This window comes from Rattus norvegicus, chromosome 5, assembly GCF_036323735.1.
Source record: "Rattus norvegicus strain BN/NHsdMcwi chromosome 5, GRCr8, whole genome shotgun sequence".
In the NCBI taxonomy this organism is placed as follows: domain Eukaryota; kingdom Metazoa; phylum Chordata; class Mammalia; order Rodentia; family Muridae; genus Rattus; species Rattus norvegicus.
Genome location: NC_086023.1, coordinates 139,778,201 through 139,801,748, shown reverse-complemented (window position 1 = coordinate 139,801,748; position 23,548 = coordinate 139,778,201). Strand labels below are relative to the sequence as shown.

At 45.2% G+C, this 23,548-nt stretch overlaps 2 protein-coding genes across 5 annotated transcripts; both read left to right on the top strand.

Moving 5' to 3' along the window:
- Positions 1-98: 98 nt before the first annotated feature.
- Positions 99-18,014, top strand: Zfp69 (zinc finger protein 69). 4 transcript variants are annotated; one of them, XM_002729537.6, is made up of 6 exons: positions 99-408; positions 2,201-2,453; positions 3,967-4,052; positions 8,243-8,369; positions 9,008-9,103; positions 13,070-18,014. In XM_002729537.6, the coding sequence occupies exons 2-6, from the start codon at positions 2,327-2,329 to the stop codon at positions 14,221-14,223; spliced, it is 1,590 nt and encodes a 529-aa protein (XP_002729583.1). In that variant the 5' UTR covers positions 99-408; positions 2,201-2,326; the 3' UTR covers positions 14,224-18,014. The 4 variants fall into 4 exon arrangements, with proteins under 4 accessions (XP_002729583.1, XP_006238852.1, XP_006238853.1 ...); XM_006238790.5 differs by having other exon boundaries at positions 123-408; positions 9,005-9,103; XM_006238791.5 differs by lacking the exon at positions 9,008-9,103 and having other exon boundaries at positions 123-408.
- Positions 18,015-18,785: 771 nt separating this feature from the next.
- Exo5 (exonuclease 5) lies at positions 18,786-22,103 on the top strand. The gene is made up of 2 exons (NM_001107973.1): positions 18,786-19,305; positions 20,608-22,103. Exon 2 carries the CDS (start codon positions 20,638-20,640, stop codon positions 21,757-21,759), a length of 1,122 nt encoding a protein of 373 aa, NP_001101443.1. The 5' UTR covers positions 18,786-19,305; positions 20,608-20,637; the 3' UTR covers positions 21,760-22,103.
- The last annotated feature ends 1,445 nt before the right edge of the window (positions 22,104-23,548 follow it).

Here is a 23,548-nt window from a genome sequence, read left to right as displayed (position 1 = left end):
GGGTCTGCCTGGGCGGCTTCCGGCTTCCGGGATCTGGGTCGCTCGGCACCCGGGTGGGCGGAGCCACGGGCAGGGTGCAGACGCGGGCGGCGTGGGGTGGGCGGGTCCCGGGTGCAGGCGCTGGGACTGGGACAGAGCTAAGGGGCGGGGTGGGTACAGCCGAACTCTGTCTGGCATCCGAGCAGCAGCCCGCGCTGCACCGCACGTCCACGGCTGGTGCAGGAGGCCGGGTAGGACTCCCATGCGCTCGGAGCGCAGCGCTCCGGGGTGCGGAGGGTGAGAAGCGGGAGAGGCCGGTGTCCCGTCCCGAGGCCACCTCGGTGCACACTGGGCGCCGCGGTGTGAGCGTGGAAGGCTGGCGGGAACGGATCCGCGCCTCCCGCCCGGGGCTGCTCCGGAGATCCTCCGGTGAGTAGGCGGCTCCGCTGCGGGTCTGCGGGCTGGTCCGGGTGGCTGCGTGCGAAGCTCTGTGGATGGGTTGTCCCGCAAGCATCTGTGATTGCCAGCTGCTTCGGAAGGAGCTGCACAAAGTTTCTGCACTTAGTAACGAGACTTTTTACAAATTCGGGGCTATTGCCACCAGCTCCGGTCTCTTTGGACAGTCTTTCACCTTTCCTTCCCCCTCCCCCGGACTTCAAAGAGCTGACCCCTCCCCGAGGTTGGGGAGTGGGGGAACTGCTTTTGGGGTATTAGATCCACTGGATCAGGTCCGGGTGTCAGCAACTGTTCATATGCTGAATGGGCGATTCAGATGATGGATTGGGGTTGTTTCCAAATTTGCTGCTATGGTCAACTCTGCAGTGGTTCTGGTTGCACCTGACATACATACATACATACATACATACATACATACATACATACATACATACATACATCCTTCTTTCCAGCTCTGTGAGGGCAGGTACCCCTCTCAGTTTTAATTGCGTCTCAACCGAGGATTCATTCCATCAGCTGCTGGGCTCTTGGGTGTGTGGTGATGTCTGTTGCTGCTTGCTTGTGAATGGTTGTTTTATCAACGGAGCTACCCAAGCTGAGCTCTCTAATTGTTTTCTAAAATAACTTTAAAAGATGATGCCCACTGGGCTGGTGAGATGGTTCAGCCGGTAAAGCATGGTAGAAGGAGAGAACCGACTCTCAAAAGTTGTCAGGTGCCCTCCACCCCCTTAAATAAACACATGCGATTTTTTTTTTAAACTTTAAGATGTTTATTGTAAGCTTTAAATTAAAAAGGTTTTAATTGTTAGCGTAGAGTTTCCTGTAGACCTAACATTGTCTCAACGCAGCATCCCTGTGAAGTACAGTTACCATCCACATTTTATAGATGGGGAAACTGAAGCTCAGACTTGAAGTGCCTCAGGTCTCAGCTTTACAAACAGGTCTGGCATCAAAGATTCTTCCTTGCAGAAGAGGCATGCAGCTTACAGGGTGAGAAGTCAGGTCAGGTCAGGTCATGTGGAACTTGTACTTTTTTTTTTTTTTTTGGTATTGGTGTCTTTCTATCTGTGTGTTTGGAGTTGAGGGTTACTTTTGTATCCAGGACACTGTTATTTCAGTACTGGTGCCAAATCTTTTTGGCCTTGTTTGCAGTGATAAATAAATTTCTGGACTTCTGGCTGTATGATGGGTTCTCTGGATCTCTCCTTTCTTGCCTTTTGCTCTTTAGCCATACAAAGCAGGTTAGTGGGGCGGCTGAGTGGGGAAAAGCATCTGCTGCCCCCCAGCCTGAATTCAAGCCCAGTGACCCACCTGGTGGAAGAAGAGAATGGACTCCCATACATTATCTTGTGCCCTCCACCTGGGCCCCATGGCACAAGCACACACATGCACGCACACACCCATGCAAGAAGCAGGCAGGCAGGCAGACAGACAGACAGACAAAGTTTTAAAGGAAAGTACAGCCAGGCATAGTGGTGCTGACCTTTAATCACAGCACTCAGTGGATAAAGGCAGGTGCATCTCTGAGTTCGAAACCATCCTTGTCTACAGAGTAAATTCCAGGACATCCAGAGCTACACAGAGAAACCCCATCACACACACACACACACACACACACACACACACACACACACACAAGAAGAAGAGAAGGAAGGTAAAGAAAGAAGGAGTGCAAAGGCCTCTGAGCAGCTCACAGGACTGCCTCCCAAAGAAATGGCATCTGTACCCCGAGTTCTTTAGGTCTTGATGGTCTCTGACATTGCAGGGTCTCAACGGACTTTCGAGGATAAAACATTATGGTCTGAAATCCATACAACCGGGAAGCCTGTCATCGAAAGTTCCAACAGTTTCCCCACCAGAAAGTGCCACCTGCAGTCAGGCCAGCACCATCATGCCTCAGCAGCTCCTGATCTCCCTTGCCACTGAAGCCAGCACGTGGGTGAAGTTGAACCATCCCAGGAAGACCAAGGAGGGGGTGTCCCTATGGGTGGATGTGACAAAAGTGTTTGAAGGAGAAGGTGAGAACGGACAAAGTTGGGAGAAGGGGTGGTCCCTTGTGGATAACTTAGGGGTAAAAAGGTCTTTGTGGGGTTCATGCCTGTACTTTCAGGGTCAGGACATGTGTGAAGGAAATGCTGCTTCCTTGTGACTTTTACTGTGTGCCCCTCCTTTTTCCATCCCCAGAAACAATATACAACAGGAAGAAGGGCCACAGGATGTGCCCCTCCCCTCACTCTCAGTTCCTAAGCTTGAGGGTCTCTCACTCAGAATCAGGAAAATCAAAGGTCTCTATCCCCTGAGTCTCAGGTTTTCTGCAAAACTCATGCCCTAGTCAGTGTTTTTGGTAATCTTTTTATCATCATCTTCCTCCGAGAGCAGGAACAAAATGCCTGACTGCTCTCATTTTACCTAAATTGTGAATTCCTTTAAGACATGCCCAAAAGTCAGTTTGTTCAAAGTAGTAAGGGAGGAAGAGGAGTCCGTGTTTTGTTTGGACTCATTGTTCATACCCATAATGCCTTGTATTTAGTCCAGAGTTTGTTATGTTTTAGCTGAGGGACTTTGGCTAAGCTTTTATAAAAATGTATTTATTTATTTAATGTGTATGAGTACACTGTAGCTATCTCCAGACATATTAGAAGAGGGCATCTGATCCCATTACAGATGGTTGTGAGCCACCATGTGGTTGCTGGGAATTGAACTCAGGACCTCTGGAAGAGCAGACAGTGCTCTTAACTGCTGAGCCATCTCTCCAGCCCTGGCTAAGCATCTTAACAGTTGATAAAAATGAATATTACCCCTCCTTATTGGCTATGTGGTCAAGGTGTCTCATGTACAGCTCAGCCCATCCTGGCCTCCAATTTGAGTTGCTCTGTAACAGAGGCTGCTCTTTAACCCTTTATCCTCCTGCTTCCCCCTTTGGAGTGCAGGGAGTGGTGAGAGCCACCGTGCCCGGCACGAATAAGTTATTACGCATGATGCTTACTTATTATTAATTGCCAAGGGAGATGCAGATAAAAATAATAGCAGATAGCCTCTAAAAAGCTCTTTGGTATATAATCGGCAAGAAACCTTGTTGCCATTGCATTTTCCTAAGGCAGATACCACGGAGTCAGGTCTAGATAGTGTCTTAGTTTTTATTGGAGAAGAGATAGAAAGATTTATACTTTGAAGAGTGGATTTCAAAGAGAACCATAGAGTGGGGTATGTTCAGCCTAATCAAAGGTTAAGCATGTGGTGCCGAGAGACTTAATTAATTAATAATTTTTAAAAAAAGAATGTGGTGCCCAGCTGAGTGTGCCGCTGAGGTCAGCCTCACCCACTGAGTGAGACCCTGTCTAAAAACAAGAGCAAGACCAGTGTGGTGTGGAAAGCTTGAGTCTCAGTACGCAGGGGCAGGGGCAGGGGCAGGCAGGTCTCTGAGGTCCAGGCCAGCAAAGGCTATGTGCTCTTTGTGAGTGTATGAAGAAGCCCCCAGCTGTGGGACCAGGGAGCTGGGAAGGTACACGCCTCATGTTTCTTCTCCTACAGCTCTGCCATCCCATGACGCCAATAGGACTCAACAAGAAAGCTTAGCTGATGGAACGAGCCCTGTCATCTTTGCAGCAGAATCCCAGGTGTGTTGGAGTTTCCTTGATTTTTCTTGACATTCCTCCTTAGTTTTTAAAAATGTAAACCAACTTTAAAAAAAAAAAGATTTTTATTTAATGAGTGCTCTATCTGGATGCACAGCTGCAGGCCAAAAGAGGGCATCAGATCCCATTACAGATGGCTGTGAGCCACCATGTGGTTGCTGGGAATTGAACTCAGGAAGAACAGCCAGTGCTCTTAACCGCTGAGCCATCTCTCTAGCCCATTAACCACATTTTTTTTTTTTTTTTGAGAAGTGGAAGTAGGTTGAGACCAATAATTCAATCTGGGGAGGTCCAGACAAGTTACATAGAAAGTTTCTGTGGTGGCAGTTTCCATTTTTATAGTGGCTCCCCCAGCTCCAAACCAACAGAATTACTTGGCGTCTAAGATAAACATAAGTAAAATAATGGCTTGGAGAGAGGGCTCAAATGGATAAGGGTGCTTGCTATACAATGGTGAAGACCTGAGTTCAAATCCCACCTTCGGCATAACAATCTGGGTGTGCTTGTAACCCAGTGCTGTAGGGCCTGGAGAGAGGATCGCTGGGGCTTACTGGTTTACCAGCCTAGGTGAAGAAACACAAGCTCCAGGTTCAGTGCGGAGTCCCTGCCCTGGCTTCCACAAGGCATTCTATAGCGCTCTCCTAGTGCATACATAGTAAATGTAACTAAGAATTAAAAGCCTAGGCTCTCAGCACCAGGGAAAGATTGAATTTTTATTCAAATTTGGGGTATAAGTGACCCATAGGAAAGCACGGATGTATGACTCAGGTGGGTATGGTGGCACACATCTGGAGCCCCAGTACTTAGGAGGCTTTGGGGCAAGAGGGTTGCTAGGAGTGAAATTGGAGCAATTGGGAAGACAGCCTTGCCTATGTAGCAGGGCCATAGTTTAGTCAGACAGACAGACAGACATTGGAGAGAGAGCTCAGATATTCAGAGCACTTGCTGCTCTTCCTAAGGACACAGGTTGGATAGCAGCATCAGTTGGGTGGGTGGCTATAACTGTCTATAACTCCAGTTCTGGGAAGTCCTCTTCTGGCTCTGCAGGCAGGCACTGCATACAGGATGCACTCTGAGCAAAGCGTTCATACACATAATACAAAATAAAGCTTTAAAGAGCAAAATACAGGAGATTAAAAAGTGCCCCTATCTTTTTTTTTTTCCCCCCGGAGCTGAGGACCAAACCCAGAGCCTTGCGCTTGCTAGGCAAGCACTCTACCACTGAGCTAAATCCCCAACCTCTAAAAGTGCCCCTGTCTTGACGTGCATTTACGGTCTAATAAATAGAACTTTCGTTTGTCGCAGGAAGTTCCCCCGAGCTCCTTTCCAATCAGTTCGCAGTTCCACCCCTGCAAGAGAGGACAGGAAGTTTCCACATTCCCTCTTATAACTGAATTAAACTCTACAATGACTTACAGAGTTTATCTATAGACTATTTTTAAGTCTTATGTGGATTTTACAGTTGTTCAGTAATTTGAACTACATAGAGTGTTAGTCAGATCTCCATTCTTCATGGTTCTGGTTTTTTGAGCAGGGTCTCATGTAGCCCAGGATGGCCTTAAACTCGCTACGTAGAATTCACTATGTATCCAAGGATGACCTTTATTTCTGAACCTTCTACCTCCACACCCAGGGCATGGGCCCTAGGGTTATATGTTTACATTGTCACTCAGTTTATACAGATCTGAGGATGAACCCAGGACTTTGTCTTCTGTCCCCTTAGTTCTGACAGTTTTGTTTGATTAATAATAACATAATAATAATAATAATAATAATAATAATAATAATAATAATAATAATATAACTACTTTTTTAGAAAGGTTTCTGTGTGTAGCCCTGGCTGTCCTAGAACTGGAACTTGCTCTGTAGCCCAGGCTGGCCTCAGATTCAGAGAGCCACCTGCTTTTGCTGTGATTAAAGCTACCAGGCTTGAACCATCTCCTTAAATAGACCTTAGCATAAATAGACCATAGAATATGAAATAGCCCTGTGAGTTACAGTATCCCACCCCAAACCTTCTTAGACTTGTCTGACATGTTCCTTCTCCTCCTCCTTCCTCCATCCTCTTCTTCCTCCTTTCTCCATCCTCCTCCTCCTCTTCCTCTCCCTCCTTTCCCCTTCCCCTCCTCCTTTTCAAAGTCTGGCAATATGGCTTTGCCTACAGTCCACTTTAACTTGGCTCTCTAGTTTTTCCATTATGTTTGCACAGAGCCACCTTCCCATGTGTCTTACTGTAAGCCCATGTCTACAGTGTGACTTCCATAGCCAGCTCTTGCTTGTTTAGTCCATGCACACAGTTGGCCATTGATGTGGTTGCTCCGCGTGTATTTTATTCTTTGTCCTGATTGTATTGCAACTTTCTCATCCAGCTTTACTACCTTCCTGTGGATTGAATACTGAAAAGTGTTCCTTTTTGTCCTCGAATGACTTTTGACCACCCTTAAAAGCCCATGGCGGTGCATCCTCATAAACCCAACTACCCTGACGTTGTCTTTATCAATCCTGTCTACTTTAAGTGACACTGACATCTGCTGCTCTGGAAAAAACCTGGGTTCATGTCCCAGAACCCACCAGGTGACTCATAACCATCCCATTTCCCTGGGATCTGATGGCCTCTTCTAACCTAGTGCACCAGGTACACACGTCTACATAAATGTAGACAAAAGACTCATACATGTAAGTATATTTTTTTAAAGATGTATTTATTTTATGTCTATATGAATACACTGTCACTGTCTTCAGACATTACAGAAGAGGGCATCAGATCCCATTACAGATGGTTGTGAGCCACCATGTGGTTGCTGGGATTTGAACTCAGGACCTCTGGAAGAGCAGTCAGTGCTCTTAACCACTTCAGCCCCCATAAATAAATCTTAAAACAACAACAACAACAACAAAAACCACGCGTAACCTTGAGATTCTGTCTTATCCCAGTCAGAATGACTGTCGTCAAGAAAAGAGGGGACAGATGTTGGGGATGTAGGGAAAGGGGACCGTACTCAGTGTTTGTGGGATTCTAAATGAGTATAGCTGTTCTGGAAGTCAGTATGGAGGGTTCTCAAAAATAAGACTTTGAAATGACTGCATTGTAGCACTCCTGGGCACATCCCGGAAGGACGCGGTGTCCTACCACAGAGACACCTCATAGCCGTGTATATTGCTGCATACTGACCACAAGATGTGGAACCAGCCTCGATGCCCAGAGCATGAAAACATGGGGTTTTCAGGAAAATGGATGGATCTGGGAATTGTATAAAGCCAGGTGACCCAGACTCAGAAAAACAAATACTGTGTTGTCCCTCACGTGTGGATCTCCACTTACACTGTCTACACCTCTGTGTATAGGTGGGGGAAGTGTGGAAAGAAGGAGAGAGTGGGAGGGACAGAGGTGTTGAGTTGGGAGGGGCAGTGAGACAGGTGAGAGTGGAAGAGGATGTGTGTGGGGGGACAGGAGACTGGAGGGGGGAAAGGAGACTGTGGGGGGACAGGAGACTGTGGAGGGGGAGAAAGAAGGCTGTGGGGGGAAACTGGAGGCTGGGTGGGGGAAGGGAACTGGAGTCTGTGGGAGAGTGAAAGGGACCAGGTGGGCTTCAGGGCCTGAGGGAAAGGGTTAGAGAACCAACAAAAACAAATGCTGTTTTAAAATGCCACAGTGAAACCTAGTACTGTATATGCTAATTAAAACTTTTCTGAAGAAACATAAGGATGTGTAGGATGTATAGGTATTAGGGTAAGTGCTAATGCCGAAGAACCTCCTTCCATGCCCCTCACCTCTGCTCTCCTCTCCTCCTGCTCTCCCTTACCACAGAGCCGCCTCCCTCCGTGCCGCTCTTCCTCCTCAGACAGATGTTCACCCAGGCCTTTGGAACATTCTGGAATACCCTTCCCCGAGATTTCCACATGGCTCTCCCCCATCGAATCACTGCCTCTAGCCAAACTATGTTTCGGAGAACCCTGCTTTCTTCAGCACCCCAAAACAAGATCACCTCAGCTCTCACTGGTGGTTTCACTTCTTCATGTTTCTTTTCTGTCCTGTATATGTAATTACTTATAGCAGCCTCTAGAAAATCCTGGTGAAATTGGTGTGGAATCTCTGAACTTGGAATACTGCCAAGGCTCCTTAGACTTTGACCGGGGTGGACTCTGACTCCTCTGACTGTTTGATATTGTAGGAATTGTTGACTTTCAAGGACATAGCTGTGGACTTATCCCAGGAGGAATGGGGGCAACTGGCTCCTGCATACCGGGATTTGTATCGGGAGGTGATGCTGGAGAACTACAGAAACCTGGTATCAGTGGGTAAGGACTAGCCAGCTGTTCTTATTTGATTTTTGTTGTTGTGATAAAAATTACCCCACAAAAAGCAAATTATAATCTGGGGGGAGTTGAGGCAAGAACTTAAACATCACATCTTCAGTAAAGAGCAAAGACTGGAATGCATCCTTGTTTGCTGGCTCTCAGGTAGCTTTTTCTACTCCAACATAGTCCAAAGCCCTAGACTAGGGAATGGCACCACCCACAGTGGACTGGGGTCTTAAGATGCCTCCCACACCAACTTGAATCTAGACAGTTCTTCTTTTAAGAATCTTCTCAGGTGATTCAAGGTTGTGTCAAGTTGACAATTAAAAATTATCCACCACAGCAGGTGTCCTCTACAAACCTGGCCATTGTAAGAGAGCCACTGTTGCTAAACTGTCAATGTCATGGATTTGTTGGATTTTGGCTGTGGGTTCTGTATTAGTGCTGTCTTGATCCTTTGAAGACTAGGGTGTAACGACCTTCCTTAAGGGACAGCTTTATTTCATCGAGCTAGAAAAGAAAGTTGTGACTCTGTTGGTTATTAGAAAACCTGACTAGCAGAAGCTGGAACAAAACTCTGGGGCAGTTCTTCAACAGCAGCATCAACATTCATAATTTTTCTTTAACTCCATAAGCAGGATATCAACTTTCCAAGCCTACTGTGATTTCCCAGTTGGAGAAAGGAGAGGGACCATGGACGGCAGAGAGTCAAGGCCCAAAGGATTCCATTTTAGGTGAGATCAGGGTAGATGAGCCCTTTGGGTAGGTAGGCCAGAGTGCTCAGTCTCCCCAGGCTGTCGGGAAGGCCCAGGGCACTGACAGGACCTGCACTAGGCCTCATTTCATTCTTCACTGCTCTTTCCCCTTCCAAACCTTTCTGAGAGTCTTTGTAATTAGAAGGGAGAGAAGTCTTGGCTCCTTAGAGTTAAACCCGATCCCCTCACGGAATCGGAAGTAGCTGACTGGAAGCGCCTCGTGGATACTTGCTGAATTCAGTGCCGTGTTACATTCCACAAATCTTCCTCTCTTCGGCTTTTTATGTCTCCTTTTCCCACTGTTAGTTTATGCTCCCAACTTCAGTTTCGATTCTCCTTTTAACTCAGGTATATACTTTTCTTCATAACGGCTTCATAAAAAGTCCTGCCAGAGGGCTGGTGAGACGGCTCAGCAGTAAAGGTCCTTGCTGCCACAACTAAAGACCTGAGTGCCACCCCTGTGGCCCACAGTGTGAAAAAAGAGAGCTGGCTCCTGAAAGCTGTCTTCTGACCTCTATCCTCATGTGTGCTGTGCCATGTATGTGTACACACACACACACGCACACACATACATACACACACACACACGCAATTTAAAAACTTAACTTTTCTCTTACAAATACTCAGGAAAGGTAAAAAAATAATACAATATTCACCCAGTGAATTTACATTAATGTTCAAGTGTTGGCAAAAATGCTGATCTCTGGGAACCCTCAAGCCTGCTGACTGGAAACATAAAACACTGAAGCTGACTGAAAAGCCAAATGAAGGGACATCTGTGTCATGACCCAGCAGTATGCTTCAGCCAACTCTCCTAGAGGAACCCAGACAGACATGTACATGTGTACATATATCAGATCCATATAACCTCCAGTGTGCAATTTAGGAATTAGTGGCAGAAGGGTCTGGAATTCAGGGCCAGCCTGGCTTACCTGAGACTCTGCCTCAAAAAATAAAACGGTTCAGGATTTTCTCCACAAAGGTCTTACACATGTGACATATCTCGTGTTAGATTTATTCTGAGATCCTGCACTTGCTACCATAGGTGATATACTTTTAGAGTCATATGTTGTTTATTGCTGCTAAGTGTAGATTGCTGTCTGTACGCAGGTGAGGGTGGGTGAAAGACAAGGCTAGAGCCTGTGATGGACAGTAGAGAAGGAGGGTGGACTGGGAGCTTTTGAGAGGCAGGAGAGAGAGGAGAGAGAAGAGAAGGAAGGAAGATGGAGGAAGAGAAGAATGACCCAGATCCATGTGGCTTTAAATAGCCACGGGTAGCTATGAAAATCATCATATAAGGGATGGATTATTACAGGACAATTTCTCCAATCTTAGTGGGCAGCTTATATCAATATCAATTGGCTCTGAGTTCACTGTGTGGGCGTTTTGTGGGTGAGAATTTACTGATATAAATCTGACTGATAAAGTACAAGTCTCTAGAGTTTTGATTTTACTGGGTTTTGTGACAGTAACCTCGAGATGGGCGGTCGCATGGGGCTAGCCATGGAGGCAGTGAGACCACTGGGGCCAGAGAGTAGCCGGCGCAAGCTGGCATGGTGCTTCCTTTTCTGCCATTTAATGCAACATCTAGGTAGTAATACCTTACTTTGAACATGTCTACTTGACATTTTAAACTTTAATGCATTGTTTTGGGGAGTTTGAAACAAGGCATTATTATTCTGTAGTCTGTGCTGGCCTCAAACTGAAGATGATCCTCCTGCCTCAGTTTTCAGAATATCAGGCCAGAATCATCACACCCTGCTTGATTTCAGAATTAACACTCACAGCGATCTTAAGTTACAAACAGTAACTGCTCATAAACAGTTACAAACAATAGTAGCCTGGGCAGCCTCCTGGGTTTTATCATCCACAACCGATGGTGCTGAGTGTGATACAGGCTGAGGGTGCGGTGCAGGGGCAGAGACCGCCTGCGTGTGCTGGGATTGCAAAGCAAGCAACCAAGAGAAACCAATGAAAGCTCTGTGAGCCTGGTCGTCTCTTGATGGAATCTTTTTTTTTTTTTTTAATTCTTTTTTTCGGAGCTGGGGACCAAACCCAGGGCCTTGCGCTTGCTAGGCAAGTGCTCTACCACTGAGCTAAATCCCCAACCCCTTGATGGAATCTTTAAAGTAACCTTGTAGAGGGTTTTTTAAAAGAAGCACTAGCCAGCTACTCTGTCCTAGAGTGAGGGGCAGGAGATTAGGACTTCAAGGTCATACTCACCTTTAAAGGAGGATTGAGGCCAGACTGGGCTACTTGAGACCCTGTCTTTGGAAAAAAAAAAAAAAGACCTAAAATATAAATAACAGGTATTGTGGGGTTGGGGATTTTGCTCAGTGGTAGAGCGCTTGCCTAGGAAGCGCAAGGCCCTGGGTTCGGTCCCCAGCTCCGAAAAAAAAAAAAAAAAAAGAACTAAATAACAGGTATTTATTTAATTCAGTGAAATAGCAGAATTCCAATTTCAAAGTTCAGTCTTGCCTGATCCTGTCCCTGAGTTTTGGAGTGAGGTACACAGATGGTCTCTTCCCATCATCCCCTTCTTTCCAGGCCCAGAGCCAAGGCCGATAAATCAGTACTGTCTCTGTTGAGAGCTTGAAATTTGAAAATGCTTAAGATCCTTTCATACTGACTTAAAGATCTCACAGGAAAGTATATCCTTCATGGACATAAACCCATCACCTGAAATATTAGTGATGATGTAATGAGTTACTAAGGAAGAAAACTAGCCAAAATTTAAAAAAAAATTTTTTTTTTGTTTTTATTTCTCTGCAGTCCTGGCTGTCCTGGAACTCACTCTATAGACCAGGCTGGCTTCAAACTCACAGAGATCCTCCTGCCTCTGCCTCCTGAGTGCTGGGATTGAAAGTGTGCACTGGCACTGGGGTTGGGAGTAGCATCTTTTTAATATTTCTGAGATAGTTTTTCAAAATATTTGTCAGTTTAAAGCCATAATGTTGAAGGCATAGTCCTTCAATGTCATTTTTTAGTATTATTAGAACACAGGTGGGCTGGAGAGATGGCTCAGTGGTTAAGAGCAATGACTGCTCTTCCAGAGGTCCTGAGTTCAAATCCCATCAACCACATGGTGGCTCACAATCATCTGTAATGAGATCTGATGCTCTGTTCTGGTGTGTCTGAAGACAGTTGCAGTGTACTTATAGATAATAAATAAATAAATCTTAAAAAAAAAAGCAAAACAAAACAAGTAAGCCACCTGTGTGACACACAGCCATCATTTAAAAGGTAGAGGCGAAAAAGCAGGAACTCGGACACCTTTAGCCCTGTGAGACCTCATCTCAAAACAAGAGAAAAACAAACAAAACAGAAAAAGAAGAAAGAGCTGTAGAGAGAATTAAATGTTGCAAATTTTGTAACATATTAAATCGGATAAGAACAGTAGACACTGTTTCATGTTTATCAAGTATATAGTGTGTGTATGCCTTCAGGCCAGAGGGGGGCACCAGATCTCATTATAGACGGTTGTGAGCCACCATGTGGTTGCTGGGAATTGAACTCAGGACCTCTGGGAGAGCAGTCAGTGCTCTTAACCTCTAAGTCATCTCTCCAGCCCCACTTTATTTGTTTTTGAGATAGGCTCTCAAGTATCTTAAGCTGGTCTGTACTCACTGCCTAGCCATTGATAACTTTGAACTTCTGATCTTCCTGCCTCCCCTTCTTGAGTGATGGGTACAGGCATAGGCCATCTCATCTAGTTTACACAGTGACCAGGGTTTACACAGTGGCACAGGGCAAGCACTGAATATCCCTGTTCTCTGCTTCTTAATTCATTCCTTACTGTCTGTCCAGTCTGCATAGCTCTGTCTAAACACAGTAAAAACCTCACTCTGATTTCCATACTGTATCTAAATCTCTTCCACAGCATTCACAGTGTTTGATTTCCTTCAAAGCATAATGAATGAGTTATTCCCATTTTTTCCGATTCAGATGTGAAGACTAAGCTAGAAACCAAAGAGTCAACTTCAGAGGATGACATTTCCGTCAAGTTTTATCATGGCGCCATGCGGGGAAGGCTCAGCGAGGACCATATAGTTTGTTCTCCATTGAAAAAAGCCTCCAGCTACGGCGATACATTAGAGAGGCACCCAGAAACCTGTGGGAAAGGCATGAGACAAGCCGTTTGGACCCACAAAAAGAAACACCAAGAAGTGAACAACCTGGAAAGCCCAGAGAGCGCCAATGTTCTTTTAGAACAGAAGCATCGTAAATACAAACCAGCCAGAAAGAGGAACAAATATAAATCAGATTCAGTTACTCATCCAGGGAGCTGCATAAGAACCAGAATGTACCGGTGTAATATATGTGAAAAGATGTTCAAACAACCCGTCCACCTTACTGAGCACATGAGAATTCATACTGGTGAGAAGCCTTTCCGGTGTAAGGAGTGTGGCAGGGCCTTTAGTCAAAGTGCATCTCTTAATACACACCGGAGAATCCACACTGGGGAGAAGCCCTTCGAATGTCAGGAGTGCGGCAAAGCCTTCCGACATCGCTCGTCCCTCAACCAGCATCGCAGGACTCACACGGGAGAGAAACCCTTTGTGTGTGATAAATGTCAGAAGGCCTTTAGCCAGAACGTCAGCTTGGTCCAACATTTGAGGACTCATTCTGGAGAGAAGCCCTTTAGCTGCAATGAATGTGGGAAAACCTTCCGACAGATTAGACACCTCAGTGAACATGTGAGGATTCACACCGGGGAGAAGCCCTATAAGTGCCCTTCGTGCTGTAAGACGTTCAGTCACAGAGCGTACCTCACACATCACCAGCGAATCCACACCGGGGAGAGACCCTACAGATGTAAGGAGTGCGGGAAAGCCTTCCGGCAGAGGATACACCTTAACAACCATAAGACTGTGCATACGGGACTGAAGGCCTATGAGTGTAAGCGTTGTGGGAAAGCTTACAGGCACGACTCGTCCTTTAAGAAACACCAGAGGCATCACTCTGGAGAGAAGCCGTATGAGTGTAACGAATGTGGAAAGTCCTTCAGCTATAATTCATCCCTGAGCCGACACCATAAAATACACAGAAGGAATGCCTCTCCAGATGATCCAGGACATAAGAACAACAGGCAGCTCTAAATTGGTCATACTGAGCTTTAAAATTTCAGGACTCAAGGCTGGGGATTTAGCTCAGTGGTAGAGCGCTTACCTAGGAAGCGCAAGGCCCTGTGTTCGGTCCCCAGCTCCGAAAAAAAAAAAAAGAACCAAAAAAAAAAAAATTTCAGGACTCAGATTAACTTGAGAAGTTGATAACGTTGGTGGCAACTTTGGAGTTTGCCAAAAGTGTAAATACACACTATGTCGATTACTACTGTCTGACACACAAAATGATAAGCATTATGAAAAATTCACAATTATTTTTTTTAATTTCATGGTAGATGAATAAATTATTTCTTATGAACTCACTGATTTATAGATCAGTGTTTGGGAACTGCTGTTTAAAATGTTACCACCTAGACTGAAGAGGTGGCCCGGCAGGCAAAGGGCTTTGCCACTAAGTGCAGTAACTTACCTGATTTTGATCCTTGGGACCCATGAGGTAGGAGAACTGTCCTCACAAGCTGTCCTCTGAGCTCCGTGTGCCCACACCGACTATCTAATTTTAAAATATTACCCATGTACTTTACTAAAGTCACAGTTCTGAGTATCTTTTCTCCAAACTTCTTATACCAGCTTTCTAAATACCTCTAAATACCTGTGCTTTTTTAAAGAATTAATTTACAATACCGAGTTAAATTGAGGGCATCATGCATTATTCCCAAGTCCTTCCACTGAACAACATCAACTTTTTTTTTTCTTTTTTTGAAACAGAGTCTCGTTCTTCCCCCCAAGTCTGGCCTCGGAATTACTGTGAGGTCAAGGATGGCCTTAAACTTAGGATCCTCTTGCCTCTAAACTCTCAAGGTCGGGGATTACAAACTTGGGCCACCATACCTTGTTTATGCAGTGCTGGGGGCTGTGCTCAGAGCCCTGTGTATGCTAGGCAAGCATCCTACCGACTGAGCTACATCCTCAACAACCTCCCCCGTCCCCTTGACACCTTGAATCCAGTGTGGAGACTGGATTCACTAAGTTGTCCAGGCTGGACCTGAACTCATGATGCTTCCACTTCAATATTCTGAGTAGCTGAGATTATAGGTTTATGCCATGAAGCTCTGTTCAAACACTGCTGAGTATAGCCAGTTTGCCCCAGGAGGTCTTCTGTTATGTTTGTAGAGATGTTCAAACTTGATATTGCAATATGAAATTCACGCTCACAAGCCCTGCAGCTGGGGCTGGAGAGATGGCTCAGCCATTGAGAATATTTACTGCTCCTGCAGAGGACCTTAGGCCATTCACAACTGCATATAACTCCAGTTCCAAGGGGTATCCAATACCGGTTGCCTTTATAAGTACTGCACTTAAATTCATAAACCCAGAATGTATGCCTTTGCGCTCTCTCTCTCTCTCTCTCTCTCTCTCTCTCTCTCTCTCTCTCACACACACACACACACACACACACACACACACACACACACACACACACGCAATTTTTTAAAAGCTTTAAAGACTCCTGCAGTTGAGTTTAGAAAATCTCAACAACAATTTTGCGTTGGGCTCAGTTCATCACTATTCTGGAGTGAATGCACCCCTTAAACTGCAAATTGGGCATTTGCTAGAGCCTGTCCCTTGGCTTGGTCAGTTGCCAGTGCCTGCTGGGTCACCGTGTACCACTTCTCCCTCTGCTGGCGACAGACATGTTTTTCCCCATGACTGTCTGTTAGCAGATTCTCTTCTGTGGCCTTACGCTTGATTCAGCTGCTCTTACTGACATTATACACTTCTCCAATTTCCATCTCCATCTTAGAAGTCTCTCTTGAGCTCCAAACTGTGATCGATGTGGATATTGATTATTCTATAATTACTTTGAACTTGACATGTTGAAAACTTACTGTCTCTACAGTAGAGTCTGCATTTCTAAGTCAGAAAGGTGCACCACCGTCAATCCAACTCTGCAGCTGAAACTTGTTCTCCTCACCTGTTATCTCCCTCAATTAGTTGTAATTGGGGCCGTTCTAGGACAGCCCCAGTTCACCTCCTTTCTGTGCCAGGGCGAGCCTCCATCAGGCTCTTAGCACTTCCTCATTGCTCTGATCGTCTGCTGAGCTTCCTCTGGCAGAGATTGGCAACCGGAATTGGATAGGCATTTTATCTTCTTTGGTGGCTCAAATATTGGCCAGATTAGACCAGATTAAAAGTAGATAAAGGCAGGTTTATTAGGAGGCAGCCCTCAGGTGGGTTCACCGGTCTCAGAGGTAGAGGTCAGTGAAGTTACACATCCAGGCTAAAGCAAGGGGATTTTATAGAATTGGGTCGAGAAATGGTGACGGGCCAGCTAGGAGCTGGGATGGTGTCCATACATGGTCATCCCGGGTGGGCACTCTTGGGTGGGTTGCCAGAGACAGGGAGACAAGGAGTGATGACTTGTCAGCCCAGCGTTTTCTCCGAGAAGACAGGGCAATTTTCTTCTCTGTATGGGTGGGGTTGTGGGAAGGAGGGCAGACGGGGTCTCCCAGCTTGTGCAGTGAAGAGCAGGAGTTCTAGTCTAACAGCAACCCTTTTGGGGGTTGCATATCAGATGTTTACATTGCGATTCATAACAGCAGGAAATTACAGTTATGAATTAGCAATGAAAATAATCTTGTGGTTGAGGGTCACCACAACATGAGGAACTGTATTAAAGGACTGCAGCATTAGGAGGGTGAAGAACCATTAGGAAGGTGAAGGAGAATCTGTACTCCTCTTTAGTCTCCATAGGTAACTACTATGACATTCTAAAACACACCCAATCAAGCTGCATTATTGCTTAAAATCCTTCAGTTTGATTACATGAAGATGAAGATCATTGTGGTGTTTTGAATATGCTTGGCCCAGGGAGTGGCACTAATAGGAGATGTGACCTTGTTAGAGTAGGTGTGGCCTTGTTGAAGGATGTCACTGTGTGTGTGTGTGGGGGGGGTGCTTTTAGACACTCTCCTGGATGCTTTCTGACCAAGATGTAGAATTCTCAACTCCTCCAGCACCATACCTGCCTGGATGCTGCCATGTTTCCCACCATGATAATGGACTGAACCTCTGAATCCATAAGCCAGCTTCAATGAAACGTTGTCCTTTATAAGAGTTGCCTTGGTCATGGTATCTCTTCACAGCAATGGAAATTCTAAGACAATTGTCTTGAGTGCAGAACCATCAATACTATTTCTACCCAAATATACTTTGATTTTGTCATAAAGATTTTATGGTCCCCAAATATCCAATCTTATTACTGGATTGTCTTAGGGCCTAACACTAGATAGACTCTAGTAGGATTAAGAGGCTAGGCTCAGCCACTCACCTTAAATATGCCCTTAATGAAAGGAAGGGGATTTATTCAATGAGACCACGTTGGAAAGAGGAACAAACACAGAGGTCTAACGATTTCCAAGACTGACCATCTTTGGGGTCCTGGTTTGGGGCAAGAGGGCTGTCCAACTAAGCTGGTCAGGTCAAGAACGATCCTGTCCTTGTGTCTCAGTTTGTGTCTTCTGCAGAGTGGTTTGACAAGCTGTAAGGATCCTGTGAAGTCTCTTCCTGGGAGACAGGTCCTGCTCTGACTAGTCCTGGGAAAATTCACTTCTCTCAGCCTACTGTTTCCATACTGCCAAAGGGAGGGTCACAGTGTCTCTCTTTTGTGTTCGCTCCCACCGAGATTGAGGATGGTATTTCGTGGGTTTTAGTCCCCTTTTGTGCAATTTCCTCTTTTTTTTTTTTTTCTACCCAACTTCCTTGTTTGGCATCTGCTCACCCTCCCCCAGATATAACAGACTTTATAAAACCCTGATTCTGGCGAACCCTTTAAATTGTTGACTGAATTTACTGAATGAACCTAACAGCTAAGCTTTATCCTTCTAGACTTTAGATTCAAGCCTAAAATTCCAGTGCTGAGATTTTTGGCATGGGACACCCTAGGCTGGGAAGTATTTTTCAAAGGCCCAGAGGTTAAGAGCACTAGCAGCTCTTGCAGAGGACCTGAGTTTGTTTCTCTGCGAACACGTGGTCTCAGCCCTTCGTAACTCCGAGGCCCTCTTCTGGCTTCTACGTGCACCAAGCAGGCTTGTACCACAGACATACACGCAGGAAAAACATTTATACGCATAAATACAAACATTAAAAAAAATCTTTAAAGAGAAAGGATCTGGGTATAGGAGCACAATGGCTGTAATTCCAGCACCGAAAAAGCAGAAGCAGGCGAATCCCAAATTGGAGGCCAATAAAAAGGACGAAGGAAAATAAAAAAGGGGCGCTGACAACTGCCCGCGTCTTTGAAGCTTGAGTCCCCTAAGCTGGGAAGCCAGGGTCCAAGGGTGTCAGAGGCCAGCTGCACTGGGAACCGGGAGGTGACCACCAAGACCTCCCTCTCTCCGGGCAGGTGGTCGTAAGAGACCGGGACGGTGACAGCTACAACCTTCCAGGCTGAATACACTAGACGCTGGTGCATAAGGAAATATAGCAGGCTGTAGATGCTCACTCAGCCCCAGTCTCGCGAGAACTAGGGGCCTTCGGCACGGGGTGGGGGAGGGGAGGTGAAAGGGGGCGGTCCTCCAATCGCTGCGGGGAATTCTGGGGTGAAGGGCTAAGGGGCCGCCCCTTCCAGGCACGCCCCTCCTTCCTGGTTCTTGCTGTGTATTTTGGGCTGGGCACCACCCGAGACTGAGTCTTCGCGCGTGGGTACACCATGGGGACAGGAGCTGGGAGCTGAGTGGGAAGCACAGGTCTGCCTGCGTGGAAGGCCTGTAACGAGTCAGGACGCAGAGGATGAAGGCAGTGGCAGGCAGACGGAAGCTATCAGCGAGGCAGGGTCTCCGACCTCAGGCTGCGGCTGGGAACCTGGAGGGCAGAACTGACCGCCTGGAGACCTTACCCTGGAGAGGCCATTGTTAGGAGAATTTATGACAGGCGAGCTGTTCTTGCAGCGTGACTCAAGTGGAAATACCATAATGTGAGGGAGTGGTCAGGTGAAAAGGACACAAGTCCACATTCCATCATAGCAAGGTCCCAAGTACCTACGCATCTCCCCTCGGCTCGCTTTGCCATTTTAATTCATGCTCTTCCCTGCGAGGAGGGAAATCAACTAAGGCCCAGGTGAGTACCGAGTTACCTCTCTCGTAAAGTTACCATTTGTCAAGCAAATAGATGCATAATAGACCCGTCCGTCATTTCCTTTGGAAGGAGAAGGAAAACCACATTTAGTGTGTGTTAATATCTGTACTGTCTTAGCTCTGGAGGCATGGGAGGATTAGTTTACATTTTAAAGATGTAAGTATCATCAGTATCATCAGAAAATTTTGAAATATGCCCAAGATTATTCAAGAAACAAGTAGCATACCAGCAAATTCTACTGGACTTTTCAAGATTAAATTCAAAATCTGTATGTGCAGGACCCCTAGACTCTTGACACTGACCTGTATTTTCTGAACATCTCATTCTTTTTCACCTAATAATTTTTAGCTTTATCTGTGCACTTTAAAAACATATATTCATATATAAAATATTTTCTATGGATAATACTAGATATTTATAAATCTTTAACAAGTCAGAGGTCTGCCAGGCAGTGGTGGTATATGCCTTTAATCCAGCAGCAACAGGCAGATCTTTTAGTTTGAGATTGAATTCCAGGACAGCCAGGGTTACCTGTCTTAACAACCCCAACCCCCAAAAGTCAGAAGTCCAAAAAGAAAGTTTTATAAGATGGATGATGTAGTAGCTTTATGATTAATCTCTGGTATATCTAAAAGCACTGGGCCAGGCAGCGGGTAAAGTCATAATGTGTCAAGAGTCCATTACATCATCCTTTCTAAACTTTTGGTTTTAGCAGCATAAGAGTGTCTAGGCTATGCATTTGAGTCTAACTTTTACATCAGTGTGAACTGTTGTCTTCTTTTTTCATGAATGTGTCAGTATTTTTTCTGTCTCAGTATACTAATTTTTCTATTTTTTAACTGTGCTAGTAGACCTTTTTTCATTCACAATATTTTAGTGGCAGGTCCACAAATAAAACAAAATACTTACTCTCTTAACAAAATTCTGCTGGGCTACAGTTACAGCCCAGCAGCACGCCACTTAATTAGTGTGTACAGTGACCAGCATTCTCCCTCTGGGAGTGAAAAGAAAAATCGACTCGGATTCTCATCCGAGACAAACACAAAGACTCCTTTTGTAAAGTGTACCTGTGTGTAACTCATTGATATTACTAATTAGTTATAAATGAATCGACTTCTTGGGGATAAGGATATGGTTCAGAGTAGAGCACTCGCCTAGCATACGTAAGGCCCTGGATTCAGTTCTCAGTATTGAAATGAATGAATGAACCAACCAGTCAGCCAATATGATTCTTTTTATCTCAGGAATTTGTAAGTCTTTGACAATGTTTGGTGTGTTCTATAGGTCCCTACTTGTTCAATCTAGGACCGTACCATGGCTGAGACCGGGGAAGAGGAGACAGCATCAGCAGAAGCCTCAGGGTTCTCAGACATAAGTGACTCCGAGTTAGTAGAGTTTCTGGACCTGGAAGATGCCAAAGAATCAGCTGTTTCACTTAGCAAGCCTGGCCCTTCTTCTGAACTCCCTGGGAAGGATGACAAACCTGTAAGCTTGCAGAACTGTAAAAGGGGATTGGATGTCCTGTCACCCATGGATAGATTCCACTTGAAGTATTTATATGTCACTGACCTGTGTACTCAGGACTGGTGTGAGTTGCAGATGGTGTATGGGAAGGAACTTCCTGGTTCTTTGACACCTGAGAAGGCAGCTGTTTTGGACATTGGTGCTAGCATCCACCTAGCAAAAGAACTAGAACTTCATGACCTTGTGACAGTCCCCACCACCACTAAAGAAGATGCTTGGGCAGTTAAGTTTCTGAACATACTATCAATGGTTCCTACCCTACAGTCAGAAGGGCGCATCAGAGAGTTTCCAGTGTTTGGGGAAGTGGAGGGAATCTTTCTTGTTGGAGTGATTGATGAGTTGCACTACACATCCAAGGGGGAACTGGAGCTGGCTGAACTCAAGACACGAAGGCGCCCTGTGCTCCCCCTGTCAGCTCAGAAAAAGAAAGACTATTTTCAAGTTAGTCTATACAAATATATCTTTGATGCCATGGTACAAGGGAAGGTGACTCCTGCTAGTCTAATCCACCACACTAAATTGTGTGTAGACAAGCCACTGGGGCCTTCAGTGCTGAGGCATGCCAGGCAAGGAGGTGTGTCTGTAAAATCTCTGGGCGACCTTATGGAACTGGTTTTCTTATCTCTTACACTGTCTGATCTCCCAGCTATTGATACCCTAAAACTTGAGTATGTCCATCAAGAGACTGCCACTACATTGGGCACAGAGATTGTAGCCTTTGAAGAGAAAGAGGTGAAAAGCAAGGTGCGGCATTTTGTGGCCTACTGGATGGGCCGCCGAGACCCTCAAGGCGTTGATGTGGAAGAGGCATGGAAGTGTCGGACCTGTGACTATGTGGACATCTGCGAGTGGAGGAGGAGCAGTGGAATGCTCAGCTCTTTGAGGGAGCCCAAAGCCAAGAAGTTGAAGTGAATGAAGGTACACTTTCAGAGATGTTGATCGTTTCTGTTACAATACACCTGTGTAAGAGGACCAGTCTCTCAGCTTGGTGTTCATGGATAATGTTGATTATTTTTATGTTTACAATCTTGAATAACATTCCAACCCAGGGCCAAGGATAAGGAATGAGTGGAGAGATGTGGTGTTAGAGTGACCTTGGAGCTTTGAGATAAATTGCAAAGAAGATGCACATATTGTCTGCAACTAATCACTAGTCACTGTCGGCTCAAGGAAGTTCTTTGGATTCTGATAAATCTTTATTTTTTTCTTGATAATTTTTTTTTTACATTTTTTACAATAAAAATGAAATGCTATCTAAAAGAGTTGACTTGATTTTTGTGTGCTTGCTGATCTCAGTTCTTTAAAGGTGACCATTACACCATACATAATTGTATAGTACCAAAAGCCTTTACATTCATGTATAAACATTTTAGAAGTAGAGCTAATGGAATAAGCAGACCATGAATTTAAAATAGACATAATAAACATTCTCAAAGAGATTACCCAAGACAAAGTCATACAAGTAAAAATATTAGATGAAAAAGATATGAGATAATAGTATTCACACAGTATATAGTCTAGTAATACCATTCCTCAGCGCATATACATACACACACATATATCTTGATATATATATATCAAGGGAAATGCATGTGTATGCAAGAGGAACTAAGAAAAATGTATACTTTCACAAATAGAAAAACCTACAAACTGTCCAGATGCCCATCATCAGGTGAGTGAAATGATATAACAACCAAAGCATTGGCCACAATAACACAACATTCATGAATCTTAGCAACACATTAGGTGAAAAGGTTAAGTCTGAAAAGTTGTATGCAGCAGGACATCCGTTTTCATAAAGTGAAAAAACAAACATTCTAAGGGAAACGTAGGGGAGAGTTAGATTATAAGCCTGTCAGGTAAAGGCCCTAGTCCATCTAGAAGGCCTGATCTCCCAGTCAGAAGACTTGAGACCTCATCCCCTCCTACAGCAGACAGGCCACTGCGGGAAGGATGAAAACACAGGCTGGGCTGAGGAGAGCAAACCCTCAAAGGAGAACTGGCTATGCTTCTCTACCATCCCTGACATTAAATTACGGTCTGGCTCCAGATGAATCCAAACTGCATAGTCACTATTGCAAAGACATACATTACCTTATAACTCTCATCCGATTGGAAGACATTATAAACATGAGTTTCATTTCTTCATTTACTCCTTGGAAATGCACACATACCTTCCTGTCAGCTGCCTCTGGAAGTCCTGAGGTGGCCAGGTATAAATAAAGAGCCTGCTTTCACCTGGAATTTTCCTCACCCGCCATCTATAGAACCAGCTCTTTCTCCTTGGTGCTGTGGACACCATTTGTCTGTTTAACGGACTCATTTCAGTGTACCAGAAAGCAAAGGAACCCTTATCTTCAAATGTCACCAGAGATGCCAGAGAAACAAACCGGAGGCTATCACCAGGAAATTAAGGACGCGATGAAGACACTGGTGGAGAATTTGTAAAAGTTGGTTGTTGAAGTGGAAACTTGTAGCTTCTTTGGAAAGTTAGTCATGATCGTTGGCTGGGGCGCACAGGTGAAAAGATGTCTTACTAAAGCAAACTCTTGAAAGGACGCTTAATGAAGGAGTATAAGTATGGCCCCCACAGACAGCGGGAGAGGAGCACTGAGCATTGGTTTGGTTTGCTCAGCCTCACTGTTCTTCGCTAACAACACACACGTACTGGTTCACCTTTCATACAGCATTGTTGGGCTCA

Excerpts from the sequence above, each read along its gene's own strand:
- Zfp69 (XM_006238790.5), top strand. The coding sequence starts at position 2,327 with ATGCCTCAGCAGCTCCTGATCTCCCTTGCCACTGAAGCCAGCACGTGG. Across the intron at positions 2,454-3,966 it reads AAAAGTGTTTGAAGGAGAAG|CTCTGCCATCCCATGACGCC; the intron begins GTGAGAACGGAC and ends CTTCTCCTACAG. Across the intron at positions 8,370-9,004 it reads CAGAAACCTGGTATCAGTGG|CAGGATATCAACTTTCCAAG; the intron begins GTAAGGACTAGC and ends TAACTCCATAAG.
- Exo5 (NM_001107973.1), top strand. The coding sequence starts at position 20,638 with ATGGCTGAGACCGGGGAAGAGGAGACAGCATCAGCAGAAGCCTCAGGG.